Source organism: Rhincodon typus, chromosome 3 (genome assembly GCF_021869965.1).
Source record: "Rhincodon typus isolate 14 chromosome 3, sRhiTyp1.1, whole genome shotgun sequence".
NCBI classification, from domain to species: Eukaryota; Metazoa; Chordata; class Chondrichthyes; order Orectolobiformes; family Rhincodontidae; genus Rhincodon; species Rhincodon typus.
In genome coordinates, this window is record NC_063334.1 from 93,086,710 (window position 1) to 93,105,104 (window position 18,395).

The 18,395-nt window shown below is 38.6% G+C and overlaps 1 protein-coding gene across 1 annotated transcript in view; it reads left to right on the top strand.

Annotated features, from left to right (window-relative positions):
- The window catches only part of LOC109936268 (xanthine dehydrogenase-like), a 116,350-nt gene that overhangs the window by 57,680 nt on the left and 40,275 nt on the right, over positions 1-18,395 (top strand). Inside the window, exons 14-22 of the mRNA XM_048595100.1 lie at positions 3,333-3,476; positions 3,612-3,735; positions 6,073-6,302; positions 9,530-9,639; positions 10,676-10,780; positions 12,331-12,409; positions 13,088-13,202; positions 14,729-14,809; positions 17,259-17,423. Coding sequence (XP_048451057.1) covers positions 3,333-3,476; positions 3,612-3,735; positions 6,073-6,302; positions 9,530-9,639; positions 10,676-10,780; positions 12,331-12,409; positions 13,088-13,202; positions 14,729-14,809; positions 17,259-17,423 — 1,153 coding nt within the window. The remainder of the gene's footprint in view (positions 1-3,332; positions 3,477-3,611; positions 3,736-6,072; positions 6,303-9,529; positions 9,640-10,675; positions 10,781-12,330; positions 12,410-13,087; positions 13,203-14,728; positions 14,810-17,258; positions 17,424-18,395) is intronic.

The window sequence follows — 18,395 nt, forward strand, 5'->3', positions numbered from 1 at the left end:
TGTACACAAATCACGAAGGTCAGCATGCAGGTGCAGCAGGTGGTCAAGAAGGCAAATAGTATGTTGGCCTTGATAGCGAGAGGATTTGAGTACAGGAGAAGGGATGACTTGCTATAACTAAACAAGTCTTAGTGAGACCACACCTAGAGTATTGTGTGCAGTTCTGGTCTTCTTATCTGAGGACAGCTGTTCTTGCTGTGAAGGGAGTGCAACAAAGTTCTATCACACTGATTCTAGGAATGGCAGGACTGTATGAAGAGAGGTTGAATTCATTAGGATAATATTTGCTGGCATTCAGAAGATTAAGTGGAATCTCATAGAAATCTATAAAATCCTAACAGGACTCAACAGGTTAAACACAGGAAGAGTTTTCCTAATGACCAGGGTGTCCTGAATTAGGGGTCACAATCTCAGGATACAGGGTAAACGATATAAGATTGAGATTGGGATAAATTTCTTCACTCAAAAAGGAGTTCAGCCTGTGGAATTCCCTACCACAGGAAGTGGCTGAGGCCAAAGTATTGTATTCTTTCAAGGAGGAGTTGAATTGGGCATATGGGGCTAAAGGGATGGAAGGATATGAGGGAAAAGCAGGAACAGGCCATTGAACAGGATATTGACCCATTGCCATATTAAATGGCAGACCAAGCTTGAAGGATGAATGGCCTACTCCTGCTCCTATTTTCTATGTTTCTATGTTTTTATGTTTGCATGAATCACAAAATGTTAGTATGCAAATACAGCAAGTAATTAGGAAAGGTAATATAAAGTTATTATTTATTGCAAGGGGAACTGAGTACAAAAGTAGTGAGGTTATGTTTGAGTTATTCAGGTGATTGGTGAGTACATATCTGGGATACTGTATTTGGTATCGGTCACTTAACTTAAGGAAGGGTGTAAATGTATTGAAAGTAATTTACTCGATTAATACCTGGAATAGGCATGATGTCTTCTGAGGAAAGATTTGGTAGGCGAGTCTTGAATCCACTGGAGTTTGGAAGACTAAGAAATGACTTGATTGAAAAACAAGATTCTTAGACGTCTTCACAAGATGCATGTGAGAAGGATGTTTCTTCTTGTGGTAGAATGTGGAACTTAAGGGTCACTGTTTAAAAATTGGGGGCTGCCCATTGAGGGCAGAGATGAGGAGTTTTTTTTTCCTCACAGAATGCTGAGAGTCTTTGGAGCTCTCTTCCACAAAATATGGCGGAATCAGTCTTTGAATATTTTTAATGTAGTGGTAGGTAGATTCCTGGTGGTACATGGTGAAAGGCTATTGGGGTTCGGTAAAAATGTTGAGTAATAAGATCAGCCATGATCTTGTTGAATAGTTTACTCTACTATACAGGGGGCTAAGTGGCCTGCTTCTGCTCATAACCCAAATTTTCCTAACCTAAAACTGACAGAAATCCAGTTACATGGTCTAGGAATAATTTAAGTTATAATCAAAGGAAGGATACAGGAAAGTACAAAGGAAAGCAGATATTAGAAGTATTGTGTGTTCTACAATATAAAGAATTATCCCCTATAAGCAGAAAAACTTGTCAGAAAATGAAAGAAGTTAATCAGCAAGAGTTCAAGAGTCACTTTCAAAAGTGTCAGATTATTTATGGGTTTAAGAAGGCTGTAAACCTGCATGTCTTTCCATACCTATGAAAACACCACATTCACTATTAAAACATGTCAAACATGATCTAGAAGATTTGTTCATGATGGAATCATAGAATCATACAGAACAGAAGAGGCCATTCAGCCCATCATGACTGTGCTGCCAAAAAACTCGAAATCCTGGTCTGTGAGAGCTGGCCACACACAGCCAGGCTGCTAATATTGTTCCAACTTAAAAATCTCAAGGCTCACAAGTTGTTTATTCTCGTGGTTTTGGTAGACTGCTCGCTACCTCTGCCTTACAACCTCTCTTCAAAAAAAAGGACAAAATAACCTCTTAAAGCCACAGCATCATCACACTATGCCCCTCATAATTTTACACGTTTCTATCACACCCCCTCTCAATCTCTTGTGTTGTAAGGAAAGCAATCCTAGTTGGTATAATCTCTCTTAATAACTGAAACTCACCAGTCCAGGCAACATCCTGGTAAATTTCATCTGCACGCAGTGCTATTTCATCTCTCCTATGATATGGATTCCAGAACCACACACAATACTCTAGCTGTGGCCTAACAAACATCTTATGCAGTTCATGCATAATCTCCCTGCTCTTAAACTCAGTGCTCAGTTAATAAAGATAAGACTACTATATGTCTTCTTAACCACTTTATCCACCTCTCCTGATACCTTAAAAATTTGTTGAACATGCTCACCAAGGACCCTCTGATTTTCAGTGCTTCCCAGTTTCTTACCATTCATCATGTATTACATTGTCTTGTTTGTCCTACCCAAGTACATCACTTCACATTTATCCAGATTCAGTTCCATTTGCCATTGATCAACCCATCTGCATCTGACCAGCCCATCTATATCATTTAGCAAACTAAGGCTATCCTCCTCACTAATTAACATCCCACCAATTTTTGGATCATCTGCAAATTTACTGATCAACCTTCCTGCATTCAAATCTAAATCATTTATACAAACCACAGACTGCAAGGATCCCAAAGCTGACCCCTGTAGACCTCATTGGACACAAACTTCAAGTAAGAAAAGCCCTCCTTGACCCTCTGCTTCCTGTCATTCAGCCAACTGTTGATCCAATTTGCCAAATTTCTTTGGATTCCATAGGTTCTTACCTATGCTATCAGTCTCCCATGCGGGACTTTATCAAATGCCTTACTGTCCAAATAGACTATATGTTTGAAAAATTCTAGCAAGTTGCTCAGACATGACCTCCTCTTAAAAAAAACATGTTGACTGTCTATGTTTGGCCCCTGCCTTTCCAAATACAGTTTAATTCTGTCTCTCAGAATTATTCCAATAGTTTGCCCACCATTGATGTTGGACTGACTGGCCCGTCGTCTCCTGGTTTGTTCCTTGCTCCCTTCTTGAATATCGTACCACATTTGCTCTCCCCCAGACTTCTTGCACCACTCTGAGGCCAGAGAGGAAATAAACATTTTTGCAAGCACCTCTGCTATTTCCTCCCTTGCCTTACTCAATAAGTGACCTCTTAGGTAAGGTAATACCAGAAGGTAATAATAGGTAATTGAGGAAAGTCGTAGGAAATTCAGCATGGTCATTACCAGATCAATCAGTGATCAATATTTCTGAATGTATGGTCAATGCATCAGAAGATACTCTTATAACTGTGAAAAGCATTGTGGTAGCATTGAATGATGGACCAATTTTAATCATGTATTCCTTTGTCTCACTTCCAGACTTGCGGTGAAATAGAGTACGTCAATGACATAGACCCTCTTCATAATGAGTTATTTTCAGTATTTTGTCTGAGCCAAGTGGGAAATGCAACTATCGATACTATTGACATTACAAGAGCTGAGAAATGGCACGGTGCTGTCAAGGTAAGTAGTTACTAACATTTGTGAGTGCATTGTTTTCCAATGCAATCTATCTGGCATTGTCTATATGAGCAAAATAATGCCAAAACATATATATTAATCTTTGAATTAATTAATCTCTTCTATTTCAAATCATAGGTAATCTTAGCAAAGGACATACCTGGATTCAATACATTTATGCCTCCACCCTTTGAGGTTGAAGAAATTTTGAGCAGTGGTCCTGTTCTGTATGCTGGGCAGCCAATCGCATTATGCGTCGCAGGTATTGCATTTGGGAAAAAAGTATAAATCCAAACTTTATCAAATTCAATTCCTAGACATCTACTTGTGCCTGAAAACAAACATAGATGAGAAGATTTGTAGCTTGGGTTGTACATAAGGTTGCAGACTTGCTCGCCAATTGATGTTTGATCGCAGACATTTTGTCACCCAGCTACATAACATCATCAGTGCCCAAATGGTGAAGAGGCTTCACTGTAGGCACGCTGATGATGTAACCTAGCAGCGTGATGAAACGTCTGCAAACAAACACATCGGCTCGGCAAGCAAGCCTGCAACCTCAAACACAGGGGAACCAGTGAGTGTGCTGGGCTTGTCTATTCATGTGATTATGGACCATTTAAGACTGGTGCTGCCAGCCTGTTACTGTTGGTCAGGTTTGCAAACAATACTTTTACTGTGTGTCTATAGGCGAGATGAGAAATTGGGAATGATTGATTAGCTTAAAGACCACTGGCATTTTTTTTAAAAGGCCAAGTGTTCTGTGAGTTGCAAAACACTGTGAAAGGGTTAAACTGTCTAAGTAACTCGGTCTGTGGATGGAGACCCTGGTTCACTTTGTTAACTGATAAGAGGAGTTATCAACTTTCAGTGTGAAACAATGGGAGACAAAATGAAAAAGAATTGTGGGAAAATGGAAAAAGAAGCGGATAAGAGTTGACCCAAAATGAACATGTGGATACTGGAGGATTATTTTTCACTACACATGACATTGTATCATCAAGTATTTCTCTTCCGCAGTCCCTCAGGTTTGAGGATGTCTGTCTTCCATTCTGGTATTGTAGGTCCTGACATGTCTAAATACTGGATCCACAAACCTTGCCACAGGTGAGGTCGATGGAGTTTGCTGGAGGAAGCAGGTGGGAAGCTTGTGTTTTCACCCACTCCTTCCACTGTTTGTGCCTGTCGGGGCCTGGGGGAGATGCTCCAAACGGTGTGTTTGTTTCTTCTTCATTTTTGAGAGGTCTTGGGCTTGACATTCCTTCGAATCAGTGGGGATGTCACATTTCTTTCAAGGAGGCCTCGAAGATCTTTTGAGGCATTTCTTCTGCTGTCTGGGTAATTACGTGCAAACGAGGCTCAGAGAGTTTATTTTGGACGTCTTGCATCAGATGTGAATGATGTGACCAGTCCATTGCTTGACTGGCTTCATTTAACGTACGTAAATAAATTTCCAGAAAACCTTACATTGTTCAGAATCTAAAATGAAACATAACTATATTTCCCCCAACAAAATATAGGAATAGAACTCAAACTTAAAGCAATATATTGTTCTGTCCATGTTAGACCCCCAGTTACCAAATAGTAAGAATAATATTTCATGAATATTCTTCATATCCTCCACCCACCCATCATCTGATCTAATTTATGCTTCCTTCGTCTCCGCTTTGCATCTTTGAGGCCCTGAAAAATTTTGGCTAGAGAAGCAGAAGACAAGGGCCCATAAAGCAGCACATAAAAGATGGTAAGTAAGAGAAAGGTTATTTTTAGGGAGAAAAACCAGTAAAAAAAAGGAATACTTCGAAATGAATGTACTGGTCCTCCATTTTGAAGTATATAAGACAAATCAGACCAGTCTGCCTTATTTACAACTTTTCCATTTTGTTTGCTGTCCTGGGAAATCACATATTGTGTGATTTTCCATTTCTTGGACCTGGCGAGAAGGGAGCATAATTGGGTGAGTTGGCCCTGGAGAGATACTCATGTCTTTCTTACTAGATCAACAATTATGTGCTGGCTGAGAATACCCAAGTAAAACTGTTGATTCAGCGATTAAGTGTTTCAGACTTCGTGCATTCTACATAGCAGCACCTCTACCAATCAGGTCCCCTTCCCAACAAATCAGCACTCTCCTCACATGCAGTATAAATATCATTTTCCTTTAACTATGACATTTCTGGTCAATTGTCCTCATGAGGACAAGCTTCAACAAATTATGTCTTTCTTCAGTAATACACAAATAAATAATGCGATAACCCACATTTGCGCTCTGCTGTATAAATCTGTATTGCATTGTGTGGCTATCTTACCAAAAGGATACCACAGTTGCATCTTTTTAGGTGTTAGATATAGTGGGAAATTGTGTAGCATTCAAGTATTTGGTTAAAAAAAATCCACAATGATTGGTCTAGCAGTGTTGATCAATTTATCAATTCCACATTTTAGGATTTTTTAAATAAAAGGTGTTGATTTTCACTTTTGCTTCAGTAGCTGCCAAGACATGCGTGTTCTCTGCTCCTATGATGCTGCTTGGCCTGCTGTGTTCATCCAGCCCTGCACCTTGTTGTCTCGTGTTAATCATATCCATTTTCATATTAAGTTTCACAGCATTACGCTCTGGAGATGGTAGATGTTATAAAGGTCACCTACAAAGATGAAGAAACACCAATAGTGACCCTTGATGACGCTATTGAGAAAGAATCCTTTTATCCATCACCAGGAACGGAATTACTTGTTGGAGACCCTGTAGGTGCTATTTCAGAATCTCCTTACCAAATTGAAGGGGAAGTTAGAGCAGGTGAACAGTACCATTTCCACATGGAAACACAGGTAACCTTTTTTTTTTTACATTTAATATGTAGAACTGTAATTAATTAAAAAGTTCATGACAGCACAAAGTACATAGTGTCTAAATTGTTGATAAATTTAATTCTTATTTCAGGATTGACGTTATGATTAAAAATCCAGCAGACACCATATCCAAATTTTTTACTTGCCTTTATCTCCAGGTCTATTACAATTACCATCCCATTCATTTTGCAGTTTCAATATTGAGTTCCTGACTGATCTGGAATGCATTGTGAAAGACATTGGTGATGGGCTATGAATAGAACAGGTACATGCCTGAAGGCAATAGAGGCTAGTGACTACTTTTAGAGTTATAGAGTCATACAGATTGGAAACAGGCCCTTCGGCCCAATTTGTCCATGCTGACCAGGTTTCCTAAACTGAACAATCCCATTTGCCTACATTTGGCCCATATCCTTCTAAACCTTTCCATGTACCATGTAATTTTTTAAGATAGTGGGAAAAAACAACTTCTTTCATCTGATTTTAATACCTGGGACCTTCTTTGATTAAGATTTTTTTTAAGAGGAGACTTAAAATGGCCATGGCAACAGGTTGAAACAGCTCATGCTACCATCAGTAAACAAGAACAGTTTCAGCTGAAATTATAATTATTACCTTGTTGTCTTAAGGCATTGAAAGTTAGATCTGTACTTCAGGTTTGACTTTTACTTTTATGAATAAGTGTCACAAAATGAGATGAAAGAATCGTCTGCAAAATTTCCAGCCTGAAAAACAATGAATTTAGATATGGGAAAACATGATTGAATGAAAATGTGTATGAAGGATGATTACTGGCAAGTGAGCTGAATGAGAGCAGCAGCATTCTAACCACATTCTGGACACCCTTCAGAAGATATAGATAGTTTGCATGTCATTTTCCATTTGCACAACTCCAGAGAGTATCAACACAGACAACATGACCTTGTTAGTGATCTTTGCAGAATGGAAGCTCTAGTGGATGATCTCCTAGTTTATAGATGCAGCGACACAATAGAAGAAGCCATTGCTGACCACAAGTAAAATCTAGTGTGACTGCATTCCTCCCATATGGAAATAGGCCATTTGGCCCAACAAGTCCACACGAATTCTCTGAACAGCATCCCACCCAGAATCATTCCCCTATCCTATCTCTGAAACCCTGTACTTCCCATGGCCAATTCACCCAGTATGCACATCCCTGGCCCTGGACACTGTGGTCAATTTAGCATGGCCAATCCACCTAACCTGCACATCCTTGGACTGCGGGAGGAAACTGGAACACCCGGACGAAACCCACGCAGACATGGGGAGAATGTACAAACTCCACACAGTCACCCACGGCTGGAATTGAACCCAGGTCCCTGGCGCTATGAGGCAGCAGTGCTAATCACTGAGCCACCTGAACAGGAAAAGGTTACAATTAAAAATAAAACCGAAAGAACCACAGATGCTGTAAATCAGGAAGATAAACCAAAGTTGAGGAAGGGTCACCAGACCCGAAACGTTAACTCTGATTTTTTTCATTACAGATGCTGCCAGACCTGCTGAGCTTTTCCATCAACTTCTGTTTTTGTTACAATTAAAGGTGTTTGATATCAAGTACATAGATCATGTACTGACAGCAAAAGGTCTTCTTGTAGATGATGAAATAGTGAGAGCTGTGGCAGCAATGCAGTGACGAACAGCAGTAAAAGCAATGCAACAATTTGTTGGATTCATCAAGTATTGGGCAAAATTCTTGCATAATTTGTCATGACAGTATGAACTATTATGCCAAACCGCAACCAAGAACCTGCAGTGGTATTGGACCATAGAACAAGAAGCAGCATTCATTAAAATCAAGCAGCTACAGATGGCATTACAAGTGCTGAAATGCTTTGACACGATTGCAGTAAAATACGGACATTGATTTTCACTTCTGTTGTCTGATTTTAATACTTGAGACATTCATGGAATAAAATAGCTTTTAAAATTGAAAAACACTCAACTTAAAATGGTGACAACCATCAGCTGACCTTAGAGTGAGCCTGCTCATGAAACCATCAACAAACCAGAAGCAATCTGGGCTGAAATTAACTGTGTTATCAAAACACATTGAAATTCAAATCTGTATCTGCTGGTTGACTTACACCTTTACGACATATTAGGATGAAAGTCTCATCTGTAAATTGCCCAGTTTGGAAAACAATGAGCTCAGACATGGGAATACATGAGTGAGTTGTATTTCGAGCAGCTGCTTTGTCAGAGCACCAGAAGGAGAATGATGGATTTTTAACAGTGGAACTGAAAGACTTTCTCTCTTCTTGTTTTCTCTTAGCATTTCAAAAGACAATATCAACAATAAGGCAAATGGGCAAAATATCCACGCACTGAGAACTCAAAGATAGCTGCAATATTAGCTGCTTTTGAGTACACAAGACATCAAGTAAACAATTGTGGTGTGTGTGTGTGTGTGTGTGTGTGTGTGTGTGTGTGTGTGTGTGTGTGTGTGTGTGTGTGTGTGCACGCACGTGCACATGTGTTCCACCTCTCCTCACCTGGTCATGTCATGTACAAGTGAGATAAATGCTAGATAAATAATAAGATATTGAACATGCATTAAAGACTGTGGGATTGGAGCAACAGATATTGTAAAGATGAGATAAGATTTGAAAATGAGGTGCATAGACAGTCAGGTATCTGTTGCTGAATTTGATTTAGATGTATCTGCATACTCCTGAAATATAAGCAGCACCTGAGGAAAGAAAACAGAGTTAACATTTCAGGTCTTTTTTTAAAATTTCATTCAACCTAAGCAAATTGGTAGGCTTTGAGCAAGTGAAAGCAGGAAGTGGGAAGAAGAGTAAATAGGAAGGGAGTGCTAATGGGCAAAGTAAAGAAACAAAAGATGTGTCATAAATGTTAAGTAGCAACAACATGAATGCAAAGTGAATGGATGAAGAAAGAATTGAGACAAAATGAGCATATGAAACAGAATGTGTTTAGAGGTTATCATCTAAAAATGTTGGACATAATATTGAGTTCTCCAGACTCTCGAATACGAAGATGAGATACTGTTCCTCAAGCTGGTACTCAGCTTCGCCAGAACACTGCAGCAGGCCAAGAACAGAAAGGTCAGAGTAGGAGCAAGGTGGGCAGATAAACTAGTGCACAGCAAGAGGTTCAGAGTCTTCAAGTATACATAATTATCATCAGAGATCATATTTCAACTGTTTATTTTTGGATAGATTTGTCGGTGTGTGCCTACTGAAGATGGTTTGGATGTTCAGGCAGCTAGCCAGTGGTTGGACTTTGCACAACAAGCCATTGCCGGTGCATGTGGAATACCTGCCAAAGAGTAAACAGATTTTTCCTTCTTACCATATTGTGACTAACTTGCAACAGTTACTTTACAGCTTGTATTAACAGCAACATTGAAATTGTAGAAGGCAAGCTATGACAGAAACGCTGGGTAGAATATGGCATAATATGCTTGATTTTCCACAGCATAATTGACATTAAACTCACAAAAACACTTCTGAACAGAAAATAAGTAAAGGGACTGTGACAGTAAAGGGACAGTTACAGTTACCAGGATACTCATACCTTAATTCGCAGACAACATGAGATAGCTAGTGATCTTTGCAGGCAAGGATTGGGCGGCACGGTGGCTCAGTGGTTAGCACGGCTGCCTCACAGCACCAGGGACCCAGGTTTGATTCCAGCCTTGAGCAACTGTCTGTGTGGAGTTTGCACATTCTCCCCGTGTCTGCGTGGGTTTCCTCCGGGTGCTCCAGTTTCCTCCCACAATCCAAAGATATGTAGGATGTATGGATTGGCTTTGCTAAATTACCCATAGTGCCCAGGGATGTTGAGGTTAGGTGGGTTAGACATGGGAAATACAGGGGTAGGGGAATGGGTCTGGGTGGGATGCTCTTCAGAGGGGTGGTGTGGGCTAGTTGGGCCAAATGGCCTGTTTCCATACTGTAGGGATTCATTGAACAATTCCATCACTATTTAAATTTTATAATAAGCACTATAAGTATATTAACCTGTAAATAAATGTAACACTACTATCTCTTCTCTTCAGCTATAATTGCTGGATAATACAGGTCACAGACTTTGTAAGACAGGAAATCTTTAGCAATCAAGAGGATGTTATGCCTTAATTTCTTTAGTTGACCTCTGAAATCAAGAGCAAGTCTAGTATTTGGTCAAGTTGGATCCTAAGAGTATCTAACTGTGTATTTTCTGTATTTTTGTTGAACAATTGATTCAGATTTATGGCATTTGCAGCTTTAGTCTCTAGCATGCAATACTTATTTTCTTTTACTTCAGTATTATCCAAAATAATTATTGGGTTTAATAATTTAGAAATGTTACTCTTTATACAGTGTTAACATCACAGCGAAGCATTTGGGTGGAGCTTATGGAGCTAAAGTTACACGAGCAAACTTAGTGGCTTGTGGTGCAGCATTGGCAGCACATTTACTTAACAGGTAGGAACCAAATGAATACTGTACAAAATATACATTAGGCTCTTCATATTGTAGTTAATAGAAACTTGATAGAATTGGATAGAACATGTAGCACCCTCTTTATACCTCCTTTACATTCGATGTGAATGATTGATATTAAAAGCTGGATCATTCTTCTGGAGCAGACAAAAGTCAGTGGAAAATTTACAGGATGTTCAAAATTCAATTTGGATTTTCATGCAAAAGGACAAATGGTGTCTACTTGTGTGTAGATTGGCTACAGGTTTAAGATATTTGTCAAAAAGCCCAGAAAGGAAATTTTTTTGTTAATTACATCAAGTTACTGTGTTTTGGTATGCGTCGCTTGAAAGAGTAATGGAAGAAGATTCAATAGTAACTTTGAAAAGATGATTACTTGAAAAATAAAAAAAGAATCCGGCTCTGTGGGGTTGGAGTGAGATTAATTGGATAATAGCTTGGTCTTGGTGATCCTAGAGAGATCAAGTCAATATAGTTTCCCCGGCAGCATTTTTACAGAATGAATCTTTGGCCTCTTAAAACTTCCTCCCATTGCCAAAAGGTCACAAAATAGGAGCAAAAGTAGATCTTTGAGCCTGCTCTGCCAACCAATTAAGTCATGGCAGTCTGTCTTTTGAAATTCACATTCCCAACTACCCTGGTCACCCTTGATTCCTTTGCCTAATAAGAATGTATCTACCTTTGTCTTAAAATAACTCAATGATCCTCTTCTATTGCCTTCTGAAGCAAAGTTCCAAAGTTGCACAACCCTCTGAGAGAAAAAAAATCACCCTCATCTTGTTGTAAAAGGGTGACTCCTCATTTAAAAATACTGCCCACTAGTATTTTTTTTAAGCTAAGCTTTCACGGACTGCTTCTAATTTCTCCCTTCATAGTTTAACATCTATTTCTTTGTTTATTTCCATATGTGAAATACTTTGTAATGACTACTATGTCAAAATTTCCACATAAAAATTGTGATTATTTTATTGCTTCTATGAGATTGTAGATTAATTTGATTAATAAATAGATTAGTTTTCTCTTTCCTAAACCCAAGGCTGGCCAACTGAAGTATTGTGTGATATATGTACTTTGCATTACCTAAATACAACCCATGAAAAGAAAGTAATTTGTTCGGTATTTGGCTTTAATTGAAGAAAATAAATTGGCTATTATTTGAATTAATATTGGGAAAGAAATCTGATTGACATGACCATTTAGGAATTATCTATTTAGAAATGGATGTGAAGGTTACAATGGTAATGTAACATAGAGATCAATGGGAACATGTGAGTAGAATCAATAAGTACAGTGATCATCTAATATTCCAAGGAAAGTGGTGACTCCTGAGCTTCTGGGATCAGTGACTCATCACCAATGCTAAACAGTTTGCATTGTGAAATTGGGTAAAAAGACTAAACGTTCTTCACTAGCTTGGGGATTGAGAAAACATTGTTATGGAACTTTTCCCTTGAAGACCGTAAGTTTGAAGTGGGGTTCAAATTGGTAAACTTCAATAACGAGTTATTCCTATGTATCACATGTTTTTACAGACCTGTTCAGTGCATAATGGATCTGACCACTAACATGAAAGCAGTTGGCAAACGCCATGGCTATATTTTCAAATACAAGGTTAGAAAATATTTAAATTTCTTAGTGAATCTGTCTTTATATCAATTATGTTGCCCAATTTTACAATTTACATTTTGTACTCCAGTCCTTAAATGCTGCCACTTAGTCTTTGAATAATATGCCTGACAGAAAACTGTTGAAAATTTAAATTTGCTATATTATCTCATTAAAGATGATCAAGATCTATCCTCATCCTTTGTGCATTTTATTTATTATTAATACGTGCTATTTTAGTTTTCTACATTACTCAGCTATTTAAATTAGTGGTTTAGTTACCTACTCCTTCAATGGACTCCTCTCAAACAGTTTGTAAAACAGAGGGAAAACTGAAGATAATACTCCAGATGCTTCATCAAGGTTAATTGTTACATCCACATTATTTCCTTTAACTTATAAGTCTTATCTTTAGAAATTTTATGCCAAAGTTTCATTTTCTTTCTATCACTGCCTATAAACATTAAACAAGTGCTGCAATGGCCTGTACATCAAACTTCCCACAACATTTCCTGACATTGCTTTATAAAATGATCCCTCAATTATGGATCATTTATTGGGATGATGTACTTATGTGGTCTGGAACTACACTTTCCTATTAAGTAGACACAGTCCAGTCATAGAGCAATGCATCTATCGTAACAACCGTTGCTTTAAAAAGATAATATTTTTGATTTGTTCCAGGTGGGGTTTAATGAGGATGGTATGCTAAACGGTGTTATCATTAAGTACTACTGTGATAATGGAAGCAGCCCGAATGACAATGAAGTTTCAGCATACTTTGTATTTTCTGATAATGGTAAAGTATCTCATTTATAAATGCAGGGTCCACACGTAATCAATGTTTGAGCCTCGAGGGATAATTGTTGATTCCTTGAGTACCTCGATCTGTAAACAAAGAGAATTTTTTGAGTTACCAAGATCAATTACTAGACCCTCCATTTAATTCACTAACAAGGTTGATAATAATAAGATTTTGATGAGCAATAATTTAATAAAGCTGACTGGTATTGCAGAGCAAAATTTGCCCTTTAACATTGAAGCGCTAAGATAATTAGCAGATTTTCCAGTAGGAAATAAATGTACATTCTATCTTAAGCTCTTCATTCATGTTCATTCTGGATTGTACACTATAGAGAATGTGTCATTTTTCAGTAAAACGTATTATGATGAGCAGCTACTAACTGCATTTAATGGTGTACTCAGAATTGTCTGTACGCAGGCAGTCACCATCATAAATTCTGGCAGCTTCCAGGAATATGAGACTGAATCTTATGGGTTTTTTGGCTGAGTGTGAGTTGTGTTGTGTTTCTTGGAGCATTTTTCTACACGAGATTTCTCACTGTATCTTACTAAACTCAGTTCATAATTGTCCTACTCCATTCCTATGGTATCCTTCACATCCAATTCTATCCCAATCTAACCATGCACCATTCCCAGAAAAAAACCCATCATTCAGCAGATTTCGGCACATAGCCACATGGCTGACACTCCCTGACACAGATAGCAGAGTTCTCTCATTCTAGTCACTGTTTAAACACCATGTCATACAGTTACCTCTCTAGGTCACCACTGCTCTATCTCCAGTTGAACACCCACATCTTGTCATCATTCAGTCAGGGATCACCACATACAGGCAAGCAATTGGACAATTCCTAACAGGAGCTTTTAATTACAGACAGTGAAAACAGTCATAAACTAAACGAGTCAAGGCTGCAGGTCACCACAACAATATAAACCAAATGCTGGCATCATGACCAATGGAAATGTAATGTTCTATGATGGTTGGCTGACCCCAGGTCAAGAAGACGATTCATACCCACTGAGAGCAGGGCAATTCAGAATGGATAGTAAATATTGGGCTAGCCATTGACACCTACATGCTATGAATAAAACAAAATGGTGGCTGAGATGGAATGTCCCATGGAGAGTTAAGTAATCTGAGTGATTTCAACTGCCCACCTGTACATACAGGAGGGTTAAAATTGCATCCATTGAATTTGACTGTGTCATCTAAATCAACTGGCATTCAACAGTACGGCCATTGTAGATGTAGATCCATTTAAATGAACTCCCCTCTACATTTGTAGTTAAGATGTAAGTCAAACATGAAAACCCCTCATTGGCTCCAGTCAGTTTAAATTCTTGTTATATGCTAAAGTAGAAACATAATAAGTCCAGTTTTTATTGCATTTAAAGCATTGAGTAAATTTAAACGCACTAAAGAAACGTTATACCATCAGATTTCTGACATTGTTCAAGATGTAGTCACTACTCTTATCTTTCTCCTATCATATCCATGGTGTGAACCCTTTTTTTTTGCAGTTTACAAGTGCAAGAACTGGCAGCTGATCCCTGTCGCACTTAAGACGAACCGTGCAGCTCACACATGGTGCAGATCTCCAGGTAACAGAACACTGTTGCATTTAGGTTATGTATGTTTTAAGTAGGTTAAAGACCTAAAAGCTATGTCTTAAATAAAGCAGTTCACTGTGATTACATCAACAAGTGGAAGTACGAGTGAGGCCAGGCATTTTGCCATTGAGAGAGAAGGAATAATGTTTGTATAATGGTTTTTCATCTGTGGTGTTTGATTTCAGATTGTTCAGCACAGGAATATTTGAGTTGGAGATTACAAAACTTGAATTGGGAATGACAATGTATTTGTTTTAAGCTAACCTGTAATATCTAACCAGGTTCATGCAATAAGCAAATCTCAGGGAAAGATTTATTCATGTCCAGTCCATGTCACTCAAGGCAAATTCTCAGCTAGTTACATTCTCAGACTATATTCATTGCCTGATTTGTTAAAGGCAATGCCCATTTCAGTGGTGATTATTTTGTTTTTATTGAGGCTACATATGATCTTTAAAATGAAAGCTTAAGACCAAAGTCTTGCTTCTTCGATTGCTCAATGAGTACTCATTGAAGATAATTTCTGTATCAAGTTTTATTTATAATATTGCATTGTCATTCAGACTGGCGTCAAGCTTAAGCTGGCAACCAACCATAAGTTACGAGAGAAAGAGGGTTTCAGCAGTTCCCTCTAATTTCCAGTGTTACTTTAGGGTAAATGCTAAAGCAGTCATTGATGACTAAATTTGTGTAAGTATGGACTAAATTGGAAAGTGGAATTGAACTGCAACAAGTAGGATAGATAAAGGGGAACTAGTAGATACAATGCATTTGAATTTCGAAAAGGCATTTGATAAGGTACCACTCATTAGACTACTTAATGTGATATTATCCCATGGTGTAGGGGGTCATGTATTAGTATGAGTAGAGGATTGGCTAATTAATAGAAGACAGAGTTGGGATGGGGGAACATTTTCAGAATGACAACCTATAATCAGAGGAGTGCAAAAGGGATCAATCCTGGGGCCACAGTTATTTACAATATATATTAATGACTTGGATGTGGAAAGTGTACATGCTGTCATCAAGTTATGGATGACACAAAACTAGATAGGAAAGCAAGTGGTGAAGATGACTCAAGGACTCTGCAAAGGGATAGAGACATGTTAAGGGAGTGGACAGAAACTTGAAAATGGAAATATAATGTGGGAAACTGAGAGGTTTTGGACTTTGCCAAGAAGAACAAAGGAGCTAAATATTATTTAAATGGAGAAAGACTGCAGAAATACAGAATAAGGGGATTGGGGGAATTCATGTCCAGGAATCACAAAAAGTTGGCATTCAACTTCATTGGTCAATAGAGAAGGAAAATTGAGTTTTGGCCTTTCTTTCAAAGAGAATGGAGGATAAAAATAGGGAAGCCCTTCTAAAACAATACAAGGTCTGGAACCAGACCACAGCTAGAATACTGTGAATAATTTTGGCTCCTTATCTATTGGAAGATACATTAGCATTGGTCAAGCCAGACAACGTTCATTAGGCTCACTGGAAGGATTTTATTATGAGAGATGTTGAGTAGGTTGGGCCATTAGAGTTTAGAAGAATGAGAGTGACCTTATTGAAACATATAAGATTCTTCAGGGGCTTGATGGCGTAGACGCAGAGAGATTATTTCCTCTTCCTGCAGAGTAAAGGATCAGAGGGCATAATCTCAGAATAAGGGCTCACTTTTCAAACAGTGATGTAGAGGAATTTCTTCTCTCAGAGTAGTGAATCTGTGGACTTTATTACTGCAAAGGGCTTTAGGGAATTGTTTGTAAATGATATTCAAAACTGAGATAGTGAGATTTTTGATCATGAAGGGAATTAAGGGTAGAAGGAAAAGGCAGGTAAGTGAAGTTGAGGATTACCAGATCAGCCATAATCTCATTGAATGGGAGAGTAGACTAGATGGGCATAATGGCCTACATCTGCCCCTGTGGTCATATGGTCTTATAGGAGATGGATAGTAGATAGATTTCTGAAATATTGGGGAGTTAAGGGCTACGATGAGCTGAGCTGGCACAAAAGACGATTTGAGATCTGGGGCAGATCGGCCATGTTCTTGTGTAAGAGGGGGCAGATTTGAGGAGCTGAATGGCCTACTCATATTCCTATTTATTGTGTTGTTATCTTATTATGTAACTTCTTGTTAAAGAGATGAAAGTGAAATTAATATTTCAATCATTTGTCAGCATCAGTAAATAGATCAATAAATTGATAATCTGATGTTAGGAATGTGGATGATGGGGACCTTTGACTAGCACACAGAAAGAACTGTTTGCTCTTTGAATATTGTCACTTGAGCAGAAAGTTTCATCTCAAAGGCTGCACCCAGTACAAAGCAACATTGAAATAGAAGCCCAGATTACATGCTTTTACATGACGTTAATTTATCAGAGGCTAGAGTTCCACCACTAAGCCAAGTTGACATACAAATATAAACTTTTTGCTTTTACAGGTTCAAAACCCAACATATTTGTCATTGAGACAATACTTGAACATGTGGCCAAATTTCTGTCATTGGATCCAATCATTGTAAAGCAGAGGAACTTGTATGCTCAAGGAGACATCACACCACTGGGCTTTGACCTGCCCTACTGCAGTATTAAGGATCTTTACTCAAGTGAGTCTGGTGCTAGATTGGACAGATTCTGATTCCATGATGACCTATTATTGTCTTTGGTAACTAGAGCAGTGGGTATGAAATCCTGTATAGCTTTGCACCTATTTTTCTGATCAGTGCATTGAGTGCAGTCAATCTAAAGATTGCTGATATAGTTGATTAGGCTAGCCACAATCTGAGGATGAATTTTAGGAATACTCAGAGCCCTTTAGCAAATATTTTCATCGATTTAGCAATCATATTCCAAGTTGATACATAAACTTCTGTCTTTCAGTCCCTCGAGCATCCAACATTAACAATAAAAATGTTGTTTTCAGTATTTGATCTGTAGTTTGTCTTAAATTGCTCCTAGTTGTAGCTAGGTACTAAACCACAGGAAGAAATGGTTTTATAATGTAGGCTCAAGCTGCCTGCTGGTATATGTTCATACAATCATCACAGTTATTCTGGAACCGAACACATTTTTAGGTGCTTGAATGTTACAACTTCCGGCTGTCCATTCTGAAGTTTACGCTTCTCGTGATGAAGGAGAAAGATCTATCCAGGTCACTGAGGAGGAACACTGATCTGTGGTCTTAATAAGCCAGCTAAGCTGGTCAACATATCAGTGGCAGAACTGACATCATCATGTACCTCCAGAGGTGCCAATTATTGTACTGGAAAACCTGGCTAAAAATATCTCCTGAAACAAAAACAAAAATTGCTCGAGAAACTCAGCAGGTCTTGCAGCATCTATGGAAAGAAAGTAGAATTACAGAGATAGTAGGAACTGCAGATGCTGGAGAATCTGAGACAACAAGGTGTAGAGCTGGATGAACACAGCAGGCCAAGCAGCATCATAGGAGCAGGAAGGCTGACGTTTCGGGCCTAGACCCTTCATCAGAAATGGGGGAGGGGAAGGGGGTTCTGAAATAAATAGGGAGAGGGGGGAGGCGGATAGAAGATGGATAGAGGAGAAGATAGGTGGAGAGG